The sequence below is a fragment of the Centroberyx affinis genome, unplaced genomic scaffold (genome assembly GCF_046629955.1).
Source record: "Centroberyx affinis isolate AG114_WGS23_722 - 3 ecotype Tasmania unplaced genomic scaffold, CSIRO-AGI_Caff_v1 ptg000491l_1, whole genome shotgun sequence".
Taxonomy (NCBI): Eukaryota; Metazoa; Chordata; class Actinopteri; order Beryciformes; family Berycidae; genus Centroberyx; species Centroberyx affinis.
Genome location: NW_027279145.1, coordinates 90,961 through 116,154, shown reverse-complemented (window position 1 = coordinate 116,154; position 25,194 = coordinate 90,961). Strand labels below are relative to the sequence as shown.

General features: G+C 43.0%; 1 protein-coding gene across 1 annotated transcript; it reads left to right on the top strand.

The window, feature by feature from the left end:
- The first annotated feature begins 166 nt into the window (after nucleotides 1–166).
- Nucleotides 167–24,732, top strand: uggt1 (UDP-glucose glycoprotein glucosyltransferase 1). The gene is made up of 40 exons (XM_071517427.1): nucleotides 167–205; nucleotides 897–1,035; nucleotides 2,014–2,093; nucleotides 2,477–2,607; nucleotides 2,740–2,852; nucleotides 2,998–3,172; nucleotides 4,536–4,632; nucleotides 4,734–4,812; nucleotides 5,254–5,354; nucleotides 7,791–7,890; nucleotides 8,007–8,067; nucleotides 9,515–9,606; nucleotides 10,332–10,482; nucleotides 10,859–10,978; nucleotides 11,097–11,182; nucleotides 12,062–12,197; nucleotides 12,501–12,632; nucleotides 12,752–12,916; nucleotides 13,670–13,790; nucleotides 13,919–14,017; nucleotides 14,902–14,996; nucleotides 15,593–15,799; nucleotides 16,188–16,319; nucleotides 16,514–16,644; nucleotides 16,750–16,845; nucleotides 17,249–17,351; nucleotides 17,506–17,585; nucleotides 18,107–18,296; nucleotides 18,714–18,872; nucleotides 19,084–19,169; nucleotides 19,310–19,394; nucleotides 19,718–19,806; nucleotides 20,462–20,566; nucleotides 20,796–20,880; nucleotides 21,429–21,611; nucleotides 22,249–22,409; nucleotides 22,608–22,722; nucleotides 23,181–23,297; nucleotides 24,170–24,320; nucleotides 24,600–24,732. Exons 1-40 carry the CDS (start codon nucleotides 175–177, stop codon nucleotides 24,617–24,619), a joined length of 4,599 nt encoding a protein of 1,532 aa, XP_071373528.1. The 5' UTR covers nucleotides 167–174; the 3' UTR covers nucleotides 24,620–24,732.
- Nucleotides 24,733–25,194: the final 462 nt, after the last annotated feature.

Sequence of the window (25,194 nt, the reverse complement as noted above, 5' to 3'; positions counted from 1 at the left end):
AGTTTCCTTACACCTCAAATTTTAATTATCTTTCAGTGAAAAAAAAAATTCATTTTCAAGTCACGTTTTAATCTTAGTTTAATGCTCGGAGGGTGTCAGTAAATTTTGAACAGGCAAAAGTGCAGTATACCCAATCTGGACGGCAGGACCCACTCACTCCCATCGATCGGAAACATGACTGCAGGAAGCCACGGAGCCGGCTGTGGTGAGAATATATCATTCATTTTTTATGCAAGAAAACTAATAACGACTTTATTCAACGCGGGTATTTACTGTTTTTTATAGACTGCATCGTTGGTGGACTGCGAGTAAACAGAAACTATCAGGTTATTTAGGTTTTTGTGCGGTAAGAGTTAGCAAGCTACAGTGGCTTTTTGGCTAACGTTTTAGGTAGCGTTAGCTTAAGTTCGCTCACTGTGGAAGTGTTTTGGAGTTAACGGACGTTACAGCAAACCAGGCCGCTAAAGACCGTGATATATACAGCAAAGCAGACCGCTAAAGACCGTGATATATGATCTGTTCCTTACAATTGGCAGGCAGTTAGCTGGTGTTTAGAGCTAGCTACCTGGCTAATCTGACAGATCCGAGGATTGTCATTGAAACAATCCGGATGTCCTGCCTGTGTGCTCATTGGACGGAGGAGCCACGCTGAACCTTCCTATTGGATGATGCTCCTGGTGGTTTTTGTTTACTAGTGAGGCCCCCGCAAGTGCACCCATACGGTAGATTAGTACTGTAGGGTATCAGTAGGATTATGATGACCCCTCTAATGAATAACAACCACATGAAACCTCTCTTCCTCCTCATCATCGTTTATTCTCTCTCTCTCTCTTACCATTCCTGTCTTCTTATTTGCCCCTAATTCCCTCCTTTTCTCTGCCTCCCTTCTCCCCCAGGCGTAGTGTTGAGGATGTGGCTTCTGGGGGTCCTGTTGTTGTCCTTGCTGTCTGTAGTGTCGGGGGCTGCGGACTCCAAGGCCGTCACCACCACCCTCACTACCAAATGGGCCTCTACCCCTCTGCTGCTGGAGGCCAGGTACAGTACTGCACACAACCTTTAGACCGCGTCACACCTGATGTTACATTGTCAATGCAGATCTAGGCTATATCCAGAGGGGCTGTAGGGTGGTTGGAGAGACTGTCCTCCAGCTAAAGGACCTGGGTTGGCAAACATCTGCCTCACTGAAGTGTCCTTGAGCAAGACACTGAATACATTAACGCTCCAGGGCTGCTGTTCTGTCGCTGACCCTCTGGGCTCTGACTTCTCTGGATTGATTTGAGGCAAGCAAAAAGAGAATTTCCCCAGGGAGATTAATTTTGTATCACATTGTTATAATTATCATCATGTATGGCACCAAGCCACGTCTATCAGACTCACTATCGTCATCAAGTTAATTTATATGTACCGGGAATTTGTCCTTGATGTTAAATACACTTAGTGTTAAGGTCTGGAAACTGAGTGTCCTAAGCCACCTGTGAATGAAGTAAGTACTAAGTATAGATTCTATACAGTCCCACAGTGCTATATAGACCTAATTAATAATCTCTTTATTTGAATGTGATCTTGGCTCTCCGGGTCTGGGTCCCTAGTTGATAAGCTGCCTGAATCTCTTTTAACATTCACATCAGGGTTTTTGCCTTGCTAGTTAACTGAACCATAGCTTTTAACATCACATACATGCTGTATATATGTAATAATGTTTATGTAATACATGCACTTCTTATGCAACAGTTTTCATTTTGTGTTTACAACTGTTTTTAAATATGGTTTGGTGCCCTATCTATGTCAAAGCTTGATACAGCCTCTCCCTGGGACTGGGATTTGTTGCCATTGGTAACTGGTACATCAACTGGCACATGTGGATGGGAATGTTGGTTCACCTAATCTGATCAACTGGTCCAAATTGGCAACAATATTTTGCTATTCTGGGTAAAAGGTTCAATCATTTACACCTTGGGTTGACACTCTTTTTCTCTTCTCTCCCTCTGCTACCTTCATCTTCCTCTTCCCCAGTGAGTTCCTGGCAGAGGAGAGCCAGGAGAAGTTCTGGGACTTTGTGGAGGCCAGTCAGAACATAGAAGGAGAGCATGATGGTAAAGCTGGTTCAGCCACTCTGTCTGCACCGGTTTTCATTTTCAGTCTCTGTGCTGCGAGCAGCTGAATTGATGATGTGTATGCAAGCTTCTTGGCAGTGATTGTAGCGTCAGTGGTTTGGCAAGATACTGATGCAAGCAGTTACATGATATGGTAGAGCTGAAATTTCACCAACTATATGTGTATGTGTGTACGTGTGTCTAGGTGTGTGTCTGTCTGTGTTCGAACAGTTAAACACTAACTGCTGTGATAGAGTTACTCCTCGAAGCATGGTTAAACAATTGAATGGAGGGAGAGGAAACTAGTTTTCTGATATTGGAGAACCCATTGGGGACACATTTCTTATTACTTCTATGTGTGTGTGTGTCTTTTCCTCATGCAGACACAGACCAGGCCTACTATGACCTGATTGTGAAGAGAGCCAGTGCCTTGCTCAGCTCCGTCCAGCTTAACATGCTCAAGTTCGCCCTCTCTCTGCGAGCCTACTCCGCCACAGTACACTCCCTCCAACAGGTACCAGGAGGATGACTTGATTTTGTGTGTGTGTGTGCGCATGTATGTGTGTGTGTGTGTGTGTGGGAGGCCATATCCCTGTGAGTGTGTTTGTATATGTGTGAATCATCCCACTGCTCTTAATCTTTTTAGATCGCATCCAATGAGCCTCCTCCCTCTGGCTGCTCTGCCTTCTTCAGCGTCCATGGAGAGAAGACGTGTGATACAGAAAGCTTGGCGGCACTGCTGGAAACAGCGCCTGAAAGGTAAATACAGACACAAACAAGTCAGGCGTAAGAATAATATATCATTAAAATATTGGTTGGTGTTTGGATTGATCAACATAAGAAAAAGTAATTGCCCTCTCTGTTCACCACCCTTCCTTCTCCGATCCCTCTGTCACTCTTTCAGGCCTAAGCCCTACGTTTTCAAAGGCGATCACAAGTTCCCAGGCTCAAATCCTGACGCTCCTGTTGTCATCCTGTATGCTGAGATTGGAAAACCGGAATTCCAGAGGCTTCACCAAGTCATATTGGCCAAAGCCGACAAAGGCCTGGTGACTTACGTGCTCCGCCATTACCTGGCTGTAAGTGTTTCTCACACTCAAAGAGAGAATCACACAAGAATAAAAATAACTTTAATTGATGAGTATACTTGAAATTCAGGAATTTGTCGTATTCACAAGTTTCACAGTTCATAATGTCACTCCTGGTACAAGGATAACAGGACTTCTCATACAGTGTAATGGGATAGCTCAAGACAAACTAGGAACAATAGACTATACATATCACATAGTTACATTCAACATTAAATATTTTATGGCTTTGTATGTTGGAGCAGCTTGGCATACAATGTGGTTGAAGAGGGAAGTATATTGAGTGACCATTGGTTCAGTGTAACATGAGGAAGTTATACTGGACAGAATGAGAAGCATGTAATAAAATATAAGCAACGGAAAATCTATATTCCTGAGGCAGAAACTGTTATACGCTAAGACTCCCTTTACGCATTAGAGTAGCATTTGTCTTAAATGCACATTGTACCTGGATAGGATGTATCTATGTTTCACTATTTGCACTTGGGATTTAAAATGCCAATGCACATACAAGATGCATATTGATGTAAAAACAACTGTACATACACTCATGGGGACTAGAAACTGATTTACCTAAAGCACCTATGTAGTGTAGCTCTGAAAAATCCGATTCCAGTTCTTCTCAGGTGTTTTAGTCTTGAGCCTTAACTAGACTAAATCATGAAATGTGAACACTGAGGAAAAAGCACATGCATGCTCAGTCATCCTTCACTGGATAAATAAAATCTGCTGATTTTTAAAAACCAGATTTAATGGATCCAACATCCACACTCAAGTTGAAGATGGTTCACTTCTTCCCTAACATGCAAATATGCTTGATAAGTTTTCCTTGCAATTATGCTAAATTATTCTTACCATCTGTCTCTTCAGCATGAAATCTTGGACACTAGAGAGGTTGCAACACTTAACGCTGTTTTTTTTTTAACTTCAAAACAGAGGGGGCAATTAGGGGAAATTAGTGTCTTCAACAGTTAGCAAGCAACAGCTGGTCCTCCGTACTTCAAAGCTGTCAAACTAGTCAGCAAGCACATGTGTTTGTTGTTTTTCTTCTGCAAGTGAGAATCATTTTTCACAGCAGAGATGAAGATGAGTACAAATAACAAGTTAATACAGCCCGTTACACAACAACAGAGGCCACTTGGGTGGAAATTTATTTCTGCTTACTTAGTTGTATATGGATTGGAAACATTGTTAAATTTGCCGTCAGTGCTGCTACAATGAAATAATTTCGACTGCTGAATTGCCCTCCATCTACAGTGCCTCTTGGGTGCGTTTACACATGCATTCAAGCTCTGCCTGAACACAATCTGGATCCCTCTCATCTGTTTACAACGCTCTCTCTCTCTCCCACCAGAATCCAAGCAGTAAGAAGGTGTATCTGTCTGGATATGGAGTGGAGCTGGCCATCAAAAACCAGGAGTACAAGGCAAAGGACGACACACAAGTCCAAGGTACACAAACAAACACACACTGCTGATACACACATACCCAACATCGTGTAAACCCAGAGGAGTCCTGATATGAATAATGAGTTAATTGATTGCGGTTTCAGGGGCGGAGGTGAACGCTACAGTGATAGGAGAGAACGATCCAGTGGACGAGGTCCAGGGATTCCTTTTTGGCAAACTGAAGTGAGTGACTTGGTGTCAGCCCGTGATAAATATTCAGGACCTGGATAACCTCCAACTAGCTGCATCATGCTCAAACTGCCAAGCCTCACTTTATCCCCCTTTTTTCCCTCTCCAATTTCCTCTGTCTGAGCACTGACCTGGACCATTTCTCCCTGATAAATCAACCTGAAAATAAACAAATCAATCAATGAGCCTGACAAATCTATTTGTTTCTCTCTTTCTCTCTCACCCTCTGGCTGTATTTGTCTCTCTCTCTCTCTCTCTCTCTCTCTCTCTCTCTCTCTCTCTCTCTCTCTCTCTCTCTCTCTCTCTCTCTCTCTCTCTCTCTCTCTCTCTCTCTCTCTCTCTCTCTTCTCTCTCTCTCTCTCTCTCTCTCTCTCTCTCTCTCTCTCTCTCTCTCTCTCTCTCTCTGTCTGTCTTTGTCTCTCGCTCTCTCACCAGGACTCTCTACCCAGAGCTGAAGGAACAGTTGAAGGAGCTGAGGAAACACTTGGTGGAAAGCACCAATGAAATGGCACCTCTCAAAGTCTGGCAAATGCAAGGTGGGTCTTCCGCCAACTCATGTTCTCATCTCCTCTTTCCTCAATCAATACATTTTTTTCTGTCCTACTCCGCTCTCTACTTTAAACATGACTGGGAGTATAGATTCAAACAGGCCATCCAGGTACTCATCAAGGACAATTGCTACCAGTCTGTCTTTACGCCTGTTGGCATTACAAAAGTTAGTCATTCTTACACTTAAGAGCCTGTTGTCAGCAGAGTCAGACAAATATTGACATACATAAAACCACAACAGGCTAACAAAAATAATTAGATGCCGTGCAAACCTCTGCCAATGCTAAACAATTCTCCAACTTGCTGTTGCACCCAAAGACAATCATTCCTATCGCTTAAATCTGATTTTTTTGACCCTGCAAACAAACCATCAATCAAGTGTCTATCTCTGTTAGTTTTGTAGTTGAGGCTAAAAAACAATAATCGTCTACTGGCGGAAATCCCAGATTCAGATCACCGCCAAAATCTAATCGATTGTTCTGTGGCCCAAGGCCTGTCTGTCCACCAGATACCATGGAAATCCATTCATAAGTGAGATGGCCTGCTGACAAACAGACTAACTAACTAACTAACTAACTAACTAACTAACTAACTAACTAACGGGTGAAAACATAACCTCCTAGTCAAAGGTAAAAGTGGATATTTAGATTTACTTCACTGCTGATCGAAATGTTCGTGGTACGGATGAGATTCTACAATCAGGGCTCAAGTGTGTTCGGCCTTTTATACCCTTGTAGGGGAAAATGATTGAAAATAGTTGGATTTATTCTATTTATGCAGTGATGATACATGCATAATCTAAAATTAATGTTGGCTTGTGTTGCTTTAATGATGAAAACATTCCATCAGTGAATCAAAGTTGCAAGGAAAGTTTTTGTTCTAATACTATAATCAATGATCAATGTCTTCTGGATACGTTTGAGCCGTAAGATCCTTGAGTAGAACTCTGCAGCCACATCAATGCATTCTGGATTAGGATTACATCATCTTTTTAAGTATTTATTTGAACACACTTTCATATACTTGCTTTACGTAATGTTTTTGATTTTGCCCACTTTTTAGTCTAATTTCTTATGTTTTTCTTTTTAATTTTTAACCACTTTTTCTTTTGAGCGCGTTTTTTTTATCTCCTTTTTATATTTTTTACTATTCATGGTTCGTATACCCTTTTGTAAAGCATTTTGTCAACTCTGCTTTTAAAGTTCTATATAAATACAGATTATTATCATGTTTATTATTAGTATTATTATTATTATTATTGTTATTATTATTAGGTGTGGTCAGGGCATGAGCATGAAGCTGCTTTGATTGTGGTGAAGAGAGGATGTGAAGGGAATTGAGTCAGTTGAGCTCGACTGTCAGGTCCTGCGGGTGTCTTATCTTTATCTTCTACCCCACTGGGTCTCATTAGCTCTGCCTGTTTACAAAGAGAGCAAGACCTCCAGGGGCTAATAATCACACTGGCTACAACTCCATTACAGAGCCACCCGCTGCATAGAAATAATCTGGACTACACCAACAAGTGCACTCTTTCTCTCCATGCAAATAAAAGCTATATTATATTTTCTCACATTTTTCAACTAGAGAATACAGTATGTCCCCATCAGGGAGAAGAAGAGTTTTTATGTCCCGCCACCTTGGTACACGGTGCAGGACATTATGTCATCATGGCGCCGTCTGTGTGTAGACGGAAACTTTATACTAACACCACCGGTTCCCCCTGTAGAGGAGATGATCTGATTAGATTTTGGAGCACCTTGCCGCATAAATTTGCGTATTAATGAGGAAAAAACAGATTTTTCTTGAAACTACTATAACACCTTAATCCTTTAAGATACAAAGGTCATAGTAATACTACCCATGTGAAGACAATATTTGCTAATTAATGCATTCATTCGCTTAATTAACGACCTAAGTAGCATACCTGGTGATGCTGAATATATCTTGGTGATTATAGGCAGCTCAAGTGCCTCTTCTTTCTCATTTCTTTCTTTTTCTTATGATCATTTTTTTGGGCATTTTTTTATGAGATATTTAAAACTGGAGAGAGACAGGAATGACATGCAACAAAGGCCCTGGGCCAAATTCAAGCCCAGCATGGCGCTTTTACATGGTATGCGCCTTAGACCGCTGAGCCAGCAGGACGTCCGTTCCTCATTTCTGTTAAACGTCATGGGCTGATAATTTGTGCCTTTGGGCGTGCGTTCTTTTTGAGTTTTTCCACAGCGCAGACTACAGCGAATGCCAATACTGGTGTTAGCTTGTCAAAACTATTTCTTACGTTTTGTGTTTGTCAGTTTGTCTTTCTCTGCACATCCTCTTGAGTGCACCTTGTTATTTATGCCCCTTGTGTCCACCCATCTCTCCCCGTCTTTCCACCCTCTTCAACCCCCCTCCCCATCGACCCCCACTTTCTCTTACAGATCTAAGTTTTCAGACAGCAGCTCGTATCCTCACTGCTCCCCCTGTCGATGCTCTCAACGTCATGAAGGACCTCAGTCAGAACTTCCCCACTAAAGCCAGGTATAGAATACACACACACACACACACACACACACTCTAAAAGGAGCTATGAAGATACTACACTGCATATTGATCAGTCTGCAGTCTTACAGTTCAGTCTGCCCTGTCCCCCACAGGTCCATCACTAAAACAGTGGTCAACTCTGAGATCCGCAAAGAGATCGGGGAGAACCAGAAGGTAAGAAGAATCTGTCCGTCCTTTCATCTCTTATTCCCCCATCCCTCTTTCCATCTCTTATTCCCCCATCCCTCCTTCCATCCTTCCTCCCAAACAACCTTCAGCAGCAACCAGCAAGGAAAACACCAACAGATTAGCATCCAGTCTAAACCCCCGGACTCTGAAGGACAACTTTTTCCCTATAGGCGGCTTGATTTCTTCATCCCGCTAAACTAGTCTCTCTTCCACTCCTCTGTCTCTCGTCTTTATCGCACATGCAAGGATTTTTTTTCCCTATCTGCTGACTGTGATGTCTAGTGGACAACCTAGTTTCAGCACGCAGCTGTTTACCAATATAAACCAATAAAGGAGAAAAAGGGAAAACAGATACAACCACCGCAACCTCTCAGTCTCTCAGCCGTCTTCGGGGAAATATCACAAAATGAGGACTGGCCTTCCTGCTTTTTTGTTTTGTTCCTTTCACTTTTATTACGTGATGAATTGTAAACAACATCTGGTTTGAAAAGGGTTTAGCTGCGGACAATGTGTTTGGCTTTTCCCCGCTAATGGAATAGGCAATCACTCCTATTTTTTTGTTGTCATATGTTTTTCCTTTTCCCTCTTCCTCATCCCCCCCCCCCCCCCCCCCCCCCAGCCCCTCCCTCTTGCAAAGCTGTGCATGCATTATCTTTGTGTACAGACAGGAGTTTGGATTGGAGGGGGGATTGGAGTGGAGGGGGGATTGGAGGGGAGGAGGGGAGGGGGGGGGGGGGGCAGCAAACGTCGTAATTACTGAATCGGTGATTCATTCGGCAGGCTCAGTGAGTCCTGCAGCGAGAAATGATTATTGATTGAAGTAGTTTGGACACACGCACTCGCACGCACTCGCACCGATATTTTCTCTCTCTCTGTCTGACACACACACACACACACACACACACACACACACACACACAGTGTTTAAGTAGGATGAACAATATTTGTGTTAATCATGTCTCGTTGTAATTGCAGTGTCTGGAGTATGATTAATCTGATGTCTTTGTCTTTCTGTAATGAGATTTGACTGTGCCAAACGACTTTGAGCTTTCCTTTGCCTGTATAGACACACAAACACGTGCAAATTCTCACAGCCACACATGTATCACACACACACACACACACACAGACACACTCACACATGCTTGCCCTTTCTCTATTAATTAGATTTGTTTAGTGTGGAGTGTGATTGCTCTGAACAGACTGACTTTAAACAGAACTGTCAGTGCTTGTTTGGAGCCGTCGACTTCCCTCATTGCGGCTCTGTGTTGATTGTTGATAGTTTTACAATGCAATCGACTACGCGACGACGGGCTTTGACGTTACACGCTGCAGCCCGGCGGTCTGCTCAGCGGGAATCGAATGAGGAGTTTAAGGGTTTGAAGTGAACAGGACGTTTAGTCGTGTTGACTCGCCTCGTTTCTCTCTGTAGTTCTTCAAAGGAACTCTGGGGCTGCAGCCCGGGGATTCAGCCTTGTTCATCAATGGGCTGCACATAGATCTGGATACACAGGATATATTCAGGTACACACACACACACACACACACACACACACACACACACACACACACACACACACACACACACACACACACACATGCAAACAGACATAATCTCTCAGTCAGCACATGTTATTTACAAATGCATTTACATATTCCACATATTCGGCGGCCAGACTATTTATACACACATAATCATACACCATAATCATATATTAACATATATTATCATTCAGTTGGTATGTAAGTATGTATCTCTCCCATTCTAATTCCCACACGTAATCAGACATTTACATTGAGTCATGCGTTAATACTCTTTCACACTGGTTCTAACACACACACACATACACACACACTTGAGCCTATAATTAAACATTTATATTCAATCATGTTCATTTTCTCACACTCTGGTTCTGATATACACACACACTCTCTCACACACACACGCAGCCTATGATCAAACATTCATATATAGTCATATTTTAATTCCCTCTCACACTCTGATTCTGATACAGACACACACACACACACACACACACACACACACACACACACACTTGCGAACACACTTACAGCCTGTAAACATTTACATAGAGGCATACGTTGATACTTTCTCACACTGTGGTTCTCGCTTGCAGACAGACACGCCCACACACAGTCCATAATCACGTGTTTACATTCAGTCATGCTCACATGTAGAGACGCACACACACACACACACTCACCTCCCTGTCCCTCGCTGCCTACAGTGTGTTTGAGGTGCTGCGCAGCGAGGCGAGGGTGATGGAGGGCCTGCGCTCCCTGCAGATCGAGACGCCGTACATCCACGACATCCTGAAGCTCAACGTCCAGCCCTCCGACTCAGACTATGCCGTCGACATCCGTAACCCCGCCATCAACGTGAGAAATCACACGTACACACACACAACCTGACCCTGTCCCAACAAATGACCGCATCCTGAAGTGAACCAGTCATTTTGCTGATGAAAAAGAACAGTAAACCAACGGTCAAACTAGTCTCTGCTCTGTGTTATGTAAATGTCATCATGAATCTAGGACTCAATGAACCTGTGTAAAACATATTCACTAGTTTCAAAAATACATGAGAGTAAGAATGCTTTTCTTAATCCCTGAGGAGCTTACTATTTGGCTGTGAGTTTTTCATTCACCAGCAGTCAAATGTAATTTCTTGGTGCCATTGGTATGCTGTTGAGGCCCAGGCTGCGCTTTCAACCATCTTTCAACCATTTCCTCTCCGCCTTCCTTTCCTCTGTAGTGGATTAATAACTTGGAGACGGACCATAGGTACAGCTCATGGCCCTACAACGTGCAGGAGCTGCTCAGGCCGACCTTCCCCGGAGTCATCAGGCAGATCCGCAAGAACTTCCACAATCTGGTGCGTCCACGCCTAATTAATCAACATCTTATGAATTTATATGGGTCCGAATCCTTGTGGAAAATAGTAACAACTTTGTGTGTGTGTGTGTGCGTGTGTGTGTGTGTGTGCTTTCCAGGTGATCATTCTGGACCCAACCCAGGAGAACTCTGCTGAGCTGCTGAGTGTTGCAGAGATGTTCTACACTAACAACATCCCACTGAGGTGTGTGTGTGTGTGTGTGTGTGTGTGTGTGTGTGTGTGTGTGTGTGTGTGTGTGTGTGTGTGTGTGTGTGTGTGTGTGTGTGTGTGTGTGTGTGTGTGTGTGTGTGTGTGTGTGTGTGTGTGTGTGTGTGTGTGTGTGTGTGTGTGTGTGTGTGTGTGTGTGTGGGGGGGTGGTTGTCTCAGTCATCAGGGATGTGGTAGAGTGTAATTGAGGGTAAACTTGCCTAAACACCTTATTTGTGAAATGGTTTGCTCACATGGTAAAATATGATACATTCTTAATATATTGTACATTAAAGTAAGTATTATCATACTAATTTAAGTTACATGAATATAGGATTATTTGAAGAAGTATTTATTATTATTTTAACAAGCAAATCATTTGTTTTGTTTGTTTTGTTCATTTATATAGGTTATTTACATTGAGCTCATACTTAACCCAACTTTTTTTTACTTATTTAAAACTACATCGGCCAGTACAGAATGATGTATATGTTGCTCTATGCATTTAATTTTGTTGGTAATTTTTGCAGCAAGTTGCAGGTTTACAATTCAGACACTTGCTGAATTTTAATTCTCAGTAACACTGCTCTTACTATGAAATCCAGGGAAATTAAAAAACAAACTGCAACACAATTGTTGTCCATCGGGATATAGTCGAGTTAAAATCCATTTTCATTTAGGAGTTTTGTCAGGCAGGTTATGGGAGACCTTTGATACCTCTGTGCCCGTGGCATCTCAGGATGGTCAGTTTGTTTGAATACTGATTAAGCAGACCATATGCGCTCTGCATTTTAATTATGCGCTATATATATATAGTGAGAGTCAGAGTCCAAGCGGTTGTAGAAACTTGGTGTGTTGGTGTGTGTGTGTTTTTAGGATAGGGTTGGTGTTTGTGGTGTCAGACGGAGACGACATAGACGGGATGCAGGATGCAGGCGTGGCGCTGGTCCGCGCCTACAACTACATCAGTGACGAGGTGGACAGCCAGAGCGCCTTCGAGGCTGTCATCGCGGTGAGTCAACCTTTCACAAACACTGAGATGAGGGCCGACTCCCAATATAACTCCAGTTTATCCTGATGAGAACAGAATTAACAGTGTGGAGAGTCTTTATTGTCGTCTAATAAAATAATACAGATGAGTTTGACACCAGTGACTCTGAAACTAATTGAGTAGATAAGAGACTGGCAAAGTTGCGTTTCTGTTTTTTTCTTGGTAACTCTTTATCCCTAAATTTTCTCTCTCCCCCATCTTTTTCCTTCTTTTGTGTTCATTCCTTCTCCCTCCTGCTCTCCCCATCTCCCTCCTTCCCTCCAGATGTTTAGCCGTGTGCCTATCGGTGGACAGCTGAGTGTTGGGGATGTGGTGAAGGTGCTGGAGAAGAGGTTTCCCTACGTGGAAGTCAGCAGCATCCTGGGAGCCGACTCCAGCTACGACAGCAACAGAAAGGTGAGGGGGGGGCAGAGCGTGGCGTCACTGTGCCCTGATACAGACTTAGACCAGTTTGGTGGATTAAACTATTTCTCTTGAAATTTCTATGAAACGATACTCCATGTCTCCTCTTCCAGGAAGGGCGGGGTTACTATGAGCAGACGGGGGTCGGCCCGCTGCCTGTGGTCATGTACAACGGCATGCCCTACCAGCGAGAACAGCTGGACCCAGATGAGCTGGAGACCGTCACCATGCACAAGATCCTGGAGACCACCTCCTTCTACCAGAGAGCCGTCTACCTGGTGAGTTAGTGCACACACACACACACACACACACACACACACACACACACACACGCACGCACACTGGCACCTCACACATACTTTGATATACAGTCGCTGGCAGCAGCAGTGGGGCAGTGAGCTTAAGTGGGTTTTTATTGGTGTCATCATAGTCTCACATTATTGTTTCATCATGGCTTAACATAGAGGGTCAATAAAGACCCATAATCAGCAGCTAATAGACTTTTGCTTCATATTCATCTTTAACGCAAAATCAATGTTTTATTGCAGATGAGTCATCAGCAAAAACAAAAAAAACTAATTTCAGCCTTTTTACCCTTTACTATTGACTGCATGTATGCCTGTGCAGACACAGTTACATACACATTGGCTCTGCATCTAATTCTTCTAGTTATCAATTTGACATGCATAAATACTGTATCAGGTCATTTCAACACATTCCCGCTGGAATTACACTTCCCATAAATCAGTTGGCAATGTTTTATTGGTTGCCATACCAATTCTAGTGGTGATCTCTCTTGTTTTCTCCTATTTTATTTTATTCCTAACTGCTTAGAAGAAAACTTTTCAGTACACAAGCAGTAACTGATGTGTAAACGGCATAATACCTGTCCATTCTTTACTGTGATTACGGGGATGAAGGTGGCGCAGCCCAGTACCGTCTGCATCACGGTCGTACCCACAATCACAGCAAAGAACGGCCTTTTGGGAATTATTGCGATAACATCCTGATCCTGTATGCGTGGCTCCTAGGGCGAGCTGGCCACAGATCACGACGTTGTGGACTTCATCATGAACCAGCCCAACGTTGTTCCTCGCATCAACTCCAGGGTGCTGTCCACCAGCAGAACATACCTGGACCTGTCCGATACCAGTGAGTACATGTTCACACACACATACTTACATTAACCTCTACATCTTGGCAATCCAACCATTACTGTTGTTTGCCCACACACACCACACACACTCTCCTGTTCACCGTGCTTCTCTCCCTCTCTGCAGACAACCACTTTGTAGACGATTACGCTCGCTTCCTGACTCTGGACACCAAGGAGAAGAGCACCGCTGTGGCCAACAGCATGAACTACATGACCAAGAAGGGTAAGTGTGCAGGACAGACTTATGTGATAGCTGTTCAGTGCTCAGATGAAAAGCAAACATTGAATGGAAAAGAGTACGTTTGTGTAGTTTCAATCGATCAGTGTGTCTAGAGTGAGGATGATTCAGTCGCTCTCAAACCTAAATACTCCTTCTGTGTATTTCTCCTTTCTGCCCTTCTCTGTTTTTTCCTCCTCTTTCTCCTTTTTTCCTTCTCTTTCTTTAATTTCCCGGCGTCAGGGATGACCGCCACCAATAGGCATGGTAATCTTTCCCTCCTTTTCCTCCACATTTTTCCCTTTGTTCCTCCTCTCTCTCTTTTTTCTGCTTTGTGTGAATTACTTAGCTGACAGTGTTTTGATGCATTTGTGAATCCACCACCACTCTTTCACCTGTGTTGCGTTTCTCAGAGGATACAAATGACTAACTAAGCATGGGATGATTGTGTTTTAGGGTGTCAAGTATAAGTGGTAAAACACAGTTTGCTTAACTGCATGACAGTCCATTCTGTGCCATTTGTCCCAGCTGCATGGAGAATGAGATGTTGGAGGTTTGATTTACTGTTTAGAAAAGGACAAAGCTCTGAAGGCTGTGATACACAGGCAGGATTTTGGGCAGAAAATAGCAAGAATACACAGGCCAGAATGAGGCAAAAAGTACACAGGCCAGAATGAGGCAAAAAGTACAACTGACTTATTTATGAAATACTACTTTTGTTCCTTACAGCCCACTATGCTATCTACATGGATTTTTGTCTCATTTACCAAAATGCGTCCCTGCTGAAGGCAATGTGGCCCATCTCCTTTTCCTCCAATAGCCGCCTGTGTAATATCACCTTAATATTTAATGTTGTTTAAAGCCTGTCTTTCTTTCTCTGTGGTTGTCAGATGACGGCTACATCCGTCCTGTGACCTTCTGGGTGGTGGGAGACTTCGACCAGCCCTCTGGACGCCAGCTCCTCTACCACGCCATCCGACACATGGTATGAAACACTCATACTATACCATCTCATATAGTAGAATACTAGTGAGACTGTGTTACAGTGTAGGTGGAAAATGGATGATACTGGAAAAGACATTGGACACATGAAGTGGAATGGTTATACCACACCACCTTACTGATAGAATGTTTTTTTTAATCTAGGTTTGAATGTATATTACAGATTTGACATATTACATTAAACATGCAGTTTAAGGGCATCCTGGTGTCTCGTTAGGTAATTTATAGATTATCCACATAACATTCATGGTATATGCCTTTACCACACCACTTCACACACTTCTTATCAAACACATGAAAGGTAAGTCACAGTAGCTTATCACAGCACTGGGTGATTTGGCCTACATGTTTCTACACAGTCTTTTCTACTCAGTCATACCTCACCATAGCCACTATGTGGCAAAATATGTTGAGGTACATTTAGAGAATGCAAAAACATCCCTGGAAAGTTAATTTCTGTTGCTTTTATAGTTTGTCTGTCACCAGTGGATTTGGCAGGAGCAGCTGTTCTGTTATTCTCTGTTAGTCTCAAAGCAATAACAAATCCCCTCTGACCAAACTTCACCTGCTGTACAACAGAAAACCAGCAACAACGTTCGACTGGGGATGATCAGCAACCCATCAGCCAGTCCGTCCGCCGAGACGAGCCGCGCGGCGCGGGCCATCTGGGCTGCCATGCAGACGCAGACCGCCAACAACGCCAAGAACTTCATCACCAAGATGGCCAAGGAAGAGACGGCCGCGGCCCTGGAGAGGGGAGCCGACATCGGAGAGTTCGCTGTCGGGGTGAGGGGGGTGGGGTGGAGACCTTCACTTATCTGAAAGACAGACATCACCACTGACCGCTGAACCAAATGACCTGCGATTTCAGTGTATTTCCAGTCATATGAATTTACATTTTCTGTAAGGATAATGACAAATAACCATTCCCAAGGGTTTGGATCAGCACAGTATCCTAAGTTAATGGGTATGGGATCACAAACATTCAACACGTGTTCCCTCTGACTTCATTACTGCTGCAACAGTTCAGTATTGTTTGCTTCAGTTGTTGTAGTTGAAACATTTCTCATTTTTTCCCCACAACCCATCTCATTACCTACCTATACCCCTCCTCCTTTGTCCTTTCATTTTCCCCTCTTATCCACTGCCTATAAATTGCCTATCTTTCCCTCAGGGTATGGATGTGTCATTGTTCAAGAGTGCGTATGAAGGTCCCAAATTTGACTTCCTGCTCTCCCACGCTGCCTACTGTCGTGATGTGCTCAAGCTGAAGAAAGGACAGAGAGCAGTCATCAGCAATGGAAGAGTGAGTCACACACACACACACACACACACACACACACACACACACACACTTCGTATTCTTTATATAAGCTTAAACTTAGAATATACGTACATCTAGGGCAAATATAGTTTGTATTTAGCTGTAAATCTATACATTTATCATTTTCCCACACTTGCATAACATAGAGATCAACGCTGCTCTCCCCTTGCTTACAGATCATAGGTCCATTGGAGGAGGAGGAGGTCTTTAACCAAGACGACTTCCTCCTTTTGGAGAGCATCATCCTGAAGACTTCTGGGGAGCGAATCAAAAGCAAGGTCCAACAGTTTGGAGTTGAGGAGGACAGGTATTTCACATGGCTGTCTCTTCACAGCTTCTTCACAGAGTAACATTTTCAGTGCATTATGCGTATTGTGTAATATTGTGTGAGTTAACGCATGATTTCTCTTAGGGCCAGTGACCTTGTGATGAAGGTAGACGCTCTGCTGTCTTCTCAGCCCAAAGGAGAGGCCAGGGTGGAATATGGCTTCGCTGACGACCGCTACAGGTAGGACAACACAGTTTTAATAATTACACTTAAACAAATCAAAGGATTTGATTATTACTGTAATGGATGATAATAAATGATCAGTTAATCTCCAGGGATAGATCTTTGCACTGTATGTAGCTGTATTTTTTAACGTGTAATTTCTTCTCCCTGTTTCTTATTCTTCTTATAATCTTCAACTTATACTCAAAATATAGGTACATCTTGGGCAAACATGAATAGTTTGCCCAAGATGTACCTATATTTTGTTGTAACTATAGTTTGCATTTTCTGCCATTTGTACCTTTTTAGAAGTGAAAATAATTACTTTAACACAATGATTTGGTGATGTCAATGCATACATGAAACTCTTACAACATGCTGTTTACATTTGCTTGGTCACTGATTGGCTGGTTTTTGGCAGTGCTGTGAAGATCCGCCCTACAGAGGGAGATGTGTACTTTGATGTGGTTGCCGTGGTGGATCCCGTCACCAGGGATGCACAGAAACTAGCTCCCCTCCTATTGGTAGGTTGAATGAGGTCCCTCGCTGGATTGGTTGATGCATTTTTTTTATTCCCTGGATGATGTTCCTTTTGCTTACCTCTCCTTGACCTTCTCTGTATCTTATTTCTAACCCCTCTTCCTTCTCCTCTCTACTCTATGCTCTCCTCACCCTCAGGTTCTGAAGCAGCTGGTAAATGTCAACTTGCGGGTCTTCATGAACTGCCAGTCCAAACTGTCTGACATGCCTCTCAAGAGGTGAGCCATTGGTTTCACTACAATGGAGTGAATACACAATCCATACATCTCTACCTATACACCAACAAGCCTAACCCATATGTCCACTACCTTATTCTCTGTCTGTGTAGATTAATTTCAGTCATCCAAGCAGGAATATGTCCAACAAGAAAATAGAAACAAAATCCCTGTGACTCTTCATTTTAAGTCCAGGGGATTTTGTTTTTATATTTTGTTGGACTTATTCTCTCTGCTTTCTCTCACTCTCACCTCTCAACATACTTCTTTCTAGATTTGAATCCTTCAAAGTGGCATGGTACTCACTCAGGGTTAGGGCATCAATTCCTACCTGGGCTACACATATGAAAAACGTATACTTCCCTGGCACTTTATGCTGCTTCGTATAAAGGCATCATCCACCAAATGGCATGATATGATGAACATACCTTTATATAATCCAGCAAAATGCGCTTTTCTTCCGGCAATAATGAAAGTCTGGTAGTTGTTTGTGTTTTTAATGCATTTCCTCTGTTCTCGTCTAGTTTTTACCGCTATGTGTTGGAGCCAGAGGTGGCGTTCCAGACGGACGGTAGCTTCTCTACCGGCCCCTTGGCCAAGTTTTTGGACATGCCTCAGTCTCCGCTCTTCACCCTCAACCTCAACACACCGGAGAGCTGGATGGTGGAGTCTGTTCGCACACGCTACGACCTGGATAACATCTACCTGGAGGAGGTACGACACTTTCTGTGTGTGTGGGTCTGTGTCGTCTGTGTGCAAGTTTGGCTATAGATTTGGGTATAGACACACATACTGTATGTGTGGTTGTAACTGCACACTCAAGGCCAAGGACTGTGGATTCAATACATGTATTGAAGTTTTGATGACTTTCTTTCAGTCTCCAGCACCTCCTGACTTAGAGTATACGTTGTGCACAAAGCCTTATCTTTTTTTTCTTCTTTTTCTATCATGGTTAAAAAAGTTTTTATATAGTGTTTTATTTTTTCAACCCATTCCCAGTAGTTCAATCTGTTTTCTCCTACCTGAAGTTGATGAGCAACCCACTCTATCCTACTTTCTAAACTCCAGCTTAAGTGTGTTGTGTGTCATCAGGCAGTTTTTATTAAGTCCTTTTTCCTCTGCTGGTTTCAGGTGGAGAATGTGGTAGCAGCAGAGTATGAGTTGGAGCACCTGCTTTTGGAAGGCCACTGTTTCGATGTAAGTACTGGCCAGCCCCCTCGTGGCCTCCAGTTCACCCTGGGAACCGCCTCCGAGCCCGTCATAGTGGACACCATCGTCATGGCAAACCTGGTAGGTCATTTCTTCAATCTCTGAATTATGAACTCCAACCCTCTCAGCATGCTGTTTTAATTTGTAGTATAATACTGTAGAGTTTAACCTCGACAAACTTCTCCACCCATTGCAGCTAGTTAATATTTAGCTTATTCCTTTGTTAATTTGTGGATTTCTCTTTGTTCTCTTTGTAACAAATAGTATAAATCCCCTGTGTTCTGCTCTGTAGGGTTACTTCCAGTTGAAGGCCAACCCAGGAGCTTGGATGCTGAAGCTGAGGAAGGGACGCTCTGACGAAATCTACAAGATCTACAGGTGAGAAAAGAGTTTGTTCCAAAGGCAGTATTGTATCACAAAGTTCAGATCTCTAGTTAGTTTTTAAATATATGTTTTAGACCCTGCTCTTACCCTTGGATCTGCATGCTAATAGTTCATTTTCACACTGTTTTTTACAGCCATGATGGTACGGACTCCCCAGCAGACTCTGATGACATTATTGTGGTGCTGAACAACTTCAAGAGCAGGATCATTAAAGTCAAGGTTGGTTTGCCTGCAATAAGGTGTTGATAGCAGGAGAGCAGTGGTAGGAATGTCATATCTCTGTCACCACATTTGGTTGTTTTAATTCACCCTGCTTTGTTAACTAAATGAATTAAACCAAACTACATTTCCAAGAGTTTGACCATCTTTGACCAAATTCATACTAGAAAGGTTGCAAAATTGCTGTAGAATAAGATGAGAATGATATTTTCAATGGTAGAAACAAGTCTTTTAATTCTTATGTCAACTCTAGATAAATCACATTTCCAGCACTTTTCATATTGGTCAGTCAGCTAACTGATTTAAATTTGTTTGTTGATCAGGTCCAGAAGAAACCAGACAAGTTCAATGAGGAGCTGCTGAGCGATGGGATCCAGGAGAATGACTCCGGTTTCTGGGAATCTCTGACCAGGTGGGGCTTTGGTTCAGCCTGCCTGCTTCTGCTTTTTTATAAACACACACAGAGATGTGGGACTGAAGTGAAAAAATAAATAAATGAGGAAAAAACATGCTAGTGGCATGCACACTCCATCATGACATTAGCCATGCCAACTCTTAAAACACTGTAAAATGGTAATAATACTTTTATGATGCCAGTTCATATAAACAAAAACTAGACAAAATGGTGTTTTACTCACACTCTGTCTTTATTAGTTGCTGAAACAATTAGTTGATTAATTGATTAGTCGATCGACAGAAAAATAATCGATTCTAATTTTGATAATCGATAAATTGTTTTCAAGTAAAAATACCAAACATTTGCTTGTTACAGCTTCACAAATGCTAAGATTTGCTTGCTTTTCTCTGTTTCATATCATTATGAAATGAATACTGTGGTCAGACTAAGCAATTTTAAGACGTCACTTTGGATTCTGGTAACTCTGGTAACTTTCTGCAAAGCGAAAAATATCAATCAATAGATTCACTGAGAAATAAAAGGTGTAGCTGCAGCCTTAGTCTTTATATTTCTTTCTTTTTATATTTCTCTATCATTTCATCAGGCATCTATCAGCCGTTCACCATATCAGTCTTCTTTCTCTCCCTCTTTCTCCCTTTCTTTCTTTCAGAGGGTTCACAGGCGGAGTGAAGACCGACGAGCCGAAGCAGGAGAAGGACGATGTGATCAACATCTTCTCCGTGGCCTCGGGGCATCTGTACGAGAGGTTCCTCAGGTGAGCGTCAGCGCAGCCACCGGGGCGCCCCGAAAAACAGGGAGAGTGTCGTTTCCCCATTAGAAAGCAGCTGGAGTTGTGTTTCTGAAATACTTGGGGTGGAAAAAAAGAAAAAATGACATCGCTAGTTTGTGTTGTTGTGCACAGTGACTCTTCCTTTTTGAGTTTCTGTTCTTTTGTCCTCCCAACGGTGCTGACACCCGGAGTCTTTGTTCTCGTTCCCTCTCAGGATCATGATGCTGTCAGTTCTGAAGAACACCAGAACTCCCGTCAAGTTCTGGTTCCTCAAGAACTACCTGTCCCCGACTTTCAAGGTAGGCATTTTCCGCTGGCGTTTGCGCTGAAATAGTTGTCATCTCGACTTCGATGTGGTTTTCACTGTCTGGTTTGGCTTTTCCCTGTTTGTGTGTTGACGTTATCTTCAAACAAGAGTTCTGGAAACCAGGGCAATATTTGCAACAAGGATGAGATTTTTATTCTCTTTGTAACAAATAGAATAAATCCTCTGATATGCTTCAAGACTTTTTTTTGAACACTCCATTCCCATTAATCTTTTTGTCATTCCTGTTTTCTTACTTTCTTTTCATTTTCCGCTTTTTGGTGTTGTCTTCATTATATCCTTGATGCAGATGTCAGTGTTTCCTGTAGTTATTTATTTATTTTTTTGTAGATGTGAGAGGTCTGCAGTTAAAGGATGGCTCTTATTTGGATATTTACATCATGATATATGGACACTTGTGCTGTCTGCGATCTGTCCAAAATAACAATTCCAACTGTAACTGCATCTAAATGAATGCAGAGACAACCCTGTTTTGTTATGCACACACACTCACAGTTCTGTTTGTATGTGTCCGTCCTGCAGGAGTTCATCCCCCACATGGCGAAGGAGTACGGCTTCCAGTATGAGCTGGTCCAGTATAAATGGCCTCGCTGGTTACACCAACAGACGGAGAAGCAGAGGATCATCTGGGGCTACAAGATCCTCTTCCTGGACGTACTTTTCCCCCTCGCTGTCGACAAGTTCCTGTTTGTGGATGCTGACCAGGTTGGCACGCAAACACACACACACACACACACACACACACTCAAATTATCACTCATCCTGCCTCTGTCCAAATATATGTGCTTCTCTATACATCCTTCTCTCAAGTTGAATGGGGACCTGTTGCTGTGGCTGGGATAGGATTTCCTACCTGGAGCAAAATCAATTTGCATAACTCAGTTGCCTTTAAGGTTAAAAATATGGAAAATACTGTGCTGGTTATAATTGCCAGACTTCCTAAGCAGATCTGTAAAGTCTTAAAAAGTATGATAAATTAATTCTGATTGTTTACAGTTTGGGATTAATTCAATTCAAGTTTGGGAATCAAACAAATATTATGGAAAAGTTTGGAAAAATATTGTTCAGTCGCGGTACACACATTATATGTTCTTTTTGGGTTTTTTTTTATTAATTTGTCTATTGTTTTTACTGGTTGTGAAGCACTTTGAAAACTTGTATTAAGAAAGGTGCAACATAAATAAAATTATTGTTATTATTATAGACCCACATGTCACATATTGGGATAGTTTTGTTGTGAATAATGAAGTCTGAAGTGTTTCCCATGTAGTTTGTTCTTCCTCTACCTCTCTCAGTCTCTCACTCATTCGCTCTTCCTCCTCCTCCTCCTCCTCTCCTCCAGATTGTGCGGACAGACCTGAAGGAGCTGCGTGATTTCGACCTGGAGGGAGCTCCATATGGATACACCCCGTTCTGTGAGAGCAGGAGGGAGATGGATGGCTATCGCTTCTGGAAGTCCGGCTACTGGGCCAGCCACCTCGCCGGGCGCAAGTACCACATCAGGTACGCTCTCCGGTAGCTGAACCTCCAACTGGTCTGTTCTGAATTGTAATGCTTCGAGTCAGTCCCGTCTCGACAGCACTTTAAAAGTCTGTCACCGTCTCACACACGTACACAGACGCGCCTTTTCTCTCTCTTTCCCAATGCATTTTTCATACGTTCATACATTTTTCATACGTTGCCGTCGTTTATCCTCTGCAGCGCCCTGTATGTGGTCGACCTGAAGAAGTTCCGCAAGATCGCAGCAGGAGACCGGCTCAGAGGACAGTACCAGGGGCTCAGCCAGGACCCCAACAGCCTGTCCAACCTCGACCAGGTCTGTGACCGTTGGATGTGATTTTGGGATCTGATTCCTAAGATCAGATTTTATGAGATCACATTGTTGTATGTCCACACTTGGCCTGAAAACAGCTGTTATGTGTCTCCTGTGGCTGTATGTATTTAAATCTTTGTCTGTATTACTTTGCTCTGCTCTCCATCTCTTTACATGGCTTGTATGCACATTGTAGCTGGATTGCATTGTAGAGTTCCAATCATAATGCAAACTTGACATCCTCCATATCTTGATTTTGACAATGAGAATGAGCAAATTCTGTTTTTTATGTGCATCCGGACCTGACACATAATGGCTGGTTTGATTGGATGATAAGTCGCATTCAAAATGGCAGGTGTAACCACAGCCACTGTCTCCTTTCAAGTTCGATTGATAAAATCTGTGTAACAGTTCCTGTCTCCTCCTCCCTCATTGGTCTCGATGTTTGTGTCTCTCTCCAGGATCTGCCCAACAACATGATCCACCAGGTGCCCATCAAGTCTCTGCCTCAGGAGTGGCTGTGGTGCGAGACCTGGTGTGACGACAGCTCCAAGAAGAAGGCCAAGACTATAGACCTGGTACTAACAATCTGTCTGTGTGTCTGTGTATGTGTGTAGACATCAGGGATGAGATCAGGACAAGTATGGGGGGAAAAAAAAGAAGAAAAAAAAGAAAAATGGCAGGATAACAGGAATCTCCATTGGAAAGGAATGGGATTTGTGTGTCCAAGGAAATTTGCATCCCTGATAAATGTGTTTGAGTGTAACAGAAGAATAAACTTCATATCGGAGATCATCTAAAATTACAAGCAACCAAAAACAGAGTCCAAAATGCTTACTTGAATATTCCTATCACCATAGAATGATTATTTAAAGCTGCACTAGGCAAGATTTATATGCAGAAATACAGCCGTCTTGTCAGCTTAAATCACAAAGTGGAGCTGTAACAGAGAAGAGCGTCCCATCCCCACTAATTGAGACACTATAGATTTGCCTTATTGAAATTCTGGTGTCGGATGTTGTCACTTCTACACCAACGGGAAGCGATTAATCAAAACTCAACAGCGAAATACAAACTGTCTCCTAAACAGCAGCGAGCGATAAAGCTGGACTCACCAACATTAGACTTTTTCCTCTCTTGTCTCTTTGGTTTCCTCTTGGTATGAAGCCTCACAGAGCGGCCGGGTTGGTAAACATGAGCGTGCTGTGTGCAGTTTACTGATGTTGCATTACATGATTTCTGGGTAGCGAATTTCAAATTTTCCAAACCATTAGCTCTCGCTGCCGACGTTCGAAGTTGCCCAGTGCAGCTTTAAGCGTGAAGTGCTCGAAAAAGAGTTAAGGAGTGACAGAATGATTATTTTTTTCTGACTGCCTGTAAAAAAAAATCATAGTTTATTTGATCTTTCCTCCCCATTTTTTTCTCTCCCTCTTTCCCCCGATCTCCATAGTGTAACAACCCCATGACCAAGGAGCCCAAGCTGCAGGCGGCGGTGAGGATCGTGGCAGAGTGGACCGACTACGACCAGGAGATCAAACGGCTGCAGACCAGAGTTCAGGAGAGAGCGCCAGAAAACCCCACAGCACAGCAGCAACACACAGGTACTAAACACACACCGACGTACAGTAGGGAGGTACAGTGAATGAACGTACACTTATATAGAAACGAGAAGATGTACAAAACTTCATGTGTCTGAACCCGCTCTCACCTCCCCTTCTCTCCCTTCTTGTCTCCCGCTGAACACTAACCATGTCCTGCTGATTAATGAGCCTGAAAATAAACAAATCAATCAACTTGACAAATCTGTTTCTCCCTCTCTCTTTGTCTCTCTCCCTCCTTCTCTCCCTCTCTCTCTCTGCATCTCTGCCTCCCTCTCTCAGATGGTCACACAGAGTTGTGAGGATCCAGCAGAGGCTGTGATGAGGCGGTGAATTGGACTCTGTTTAAAGAGTCTGCTTCGTGGAGAGACTCCATGGCTGACTGCTGAAAGACTGACCACAAACCAGTCCAGAGTGGTTGAAACATTCTTTTTTTTCTGTTCTTTTATACAGTGTGAAGGGGCGTTAGAGTGGTCAGGTGTGAAGGCAGTTTAAGAGTTTTGTGTGTGTGTGTGTGTGTGTGTGTGTGTGTGTGTGTGTGGGCAGTGAGAATGTATTTGTGAAACAAATCATGAATATGAGTTTTTTTTTTCCCCCCTGTAATACATTTTGGTCTGTGTAAGTTTGCACTGATTGGAAATCCTGTTTTTGGCTGCGGCTCAAAGCACAAAAGGGGATGAATCCATTTGATTATAATCCTTCTGGAGAAAGCCTCACCGCTGGTTAACTTCGGCCTAATTATGTGACAAACCAACCATCTGTCAGCAGGAAGGTTGAGGTCACCTCAAACCACTTCCACTCACTCACTGAGATGAAACAAATGCTAGGCTTTCCTCTGGTTAGGTAAAGGTTGTAGTTGACAGTTGTCTGACAGTTG

What these genes read in the sequence shown, in the direction of transcription:
- uggt1 (XM_071517427.1), top strand. Translation starts at nt 175, where the DNA reads ATGACTGCAGGAAGCCACGGAGCCGGCTGTG. An exon ending in CAGTACACTCCCTCCAACAG is followed by an intron (nt 2,608 to 2,739) that starts GTACCAGGAGGA and finishes TAATCTTTTTAG; the next exon opens with ATCGCATCCAATGAGCCTCC. An exon ending in TCCGTAACCCCGCCATCAAC is followed by an intron (nt 10,483 to 10,858) that starts GTGAGAAATCAC and finishes TTTCCTCTGTAG; the next exon opens with TGGATTAATAACTTGGAGAC.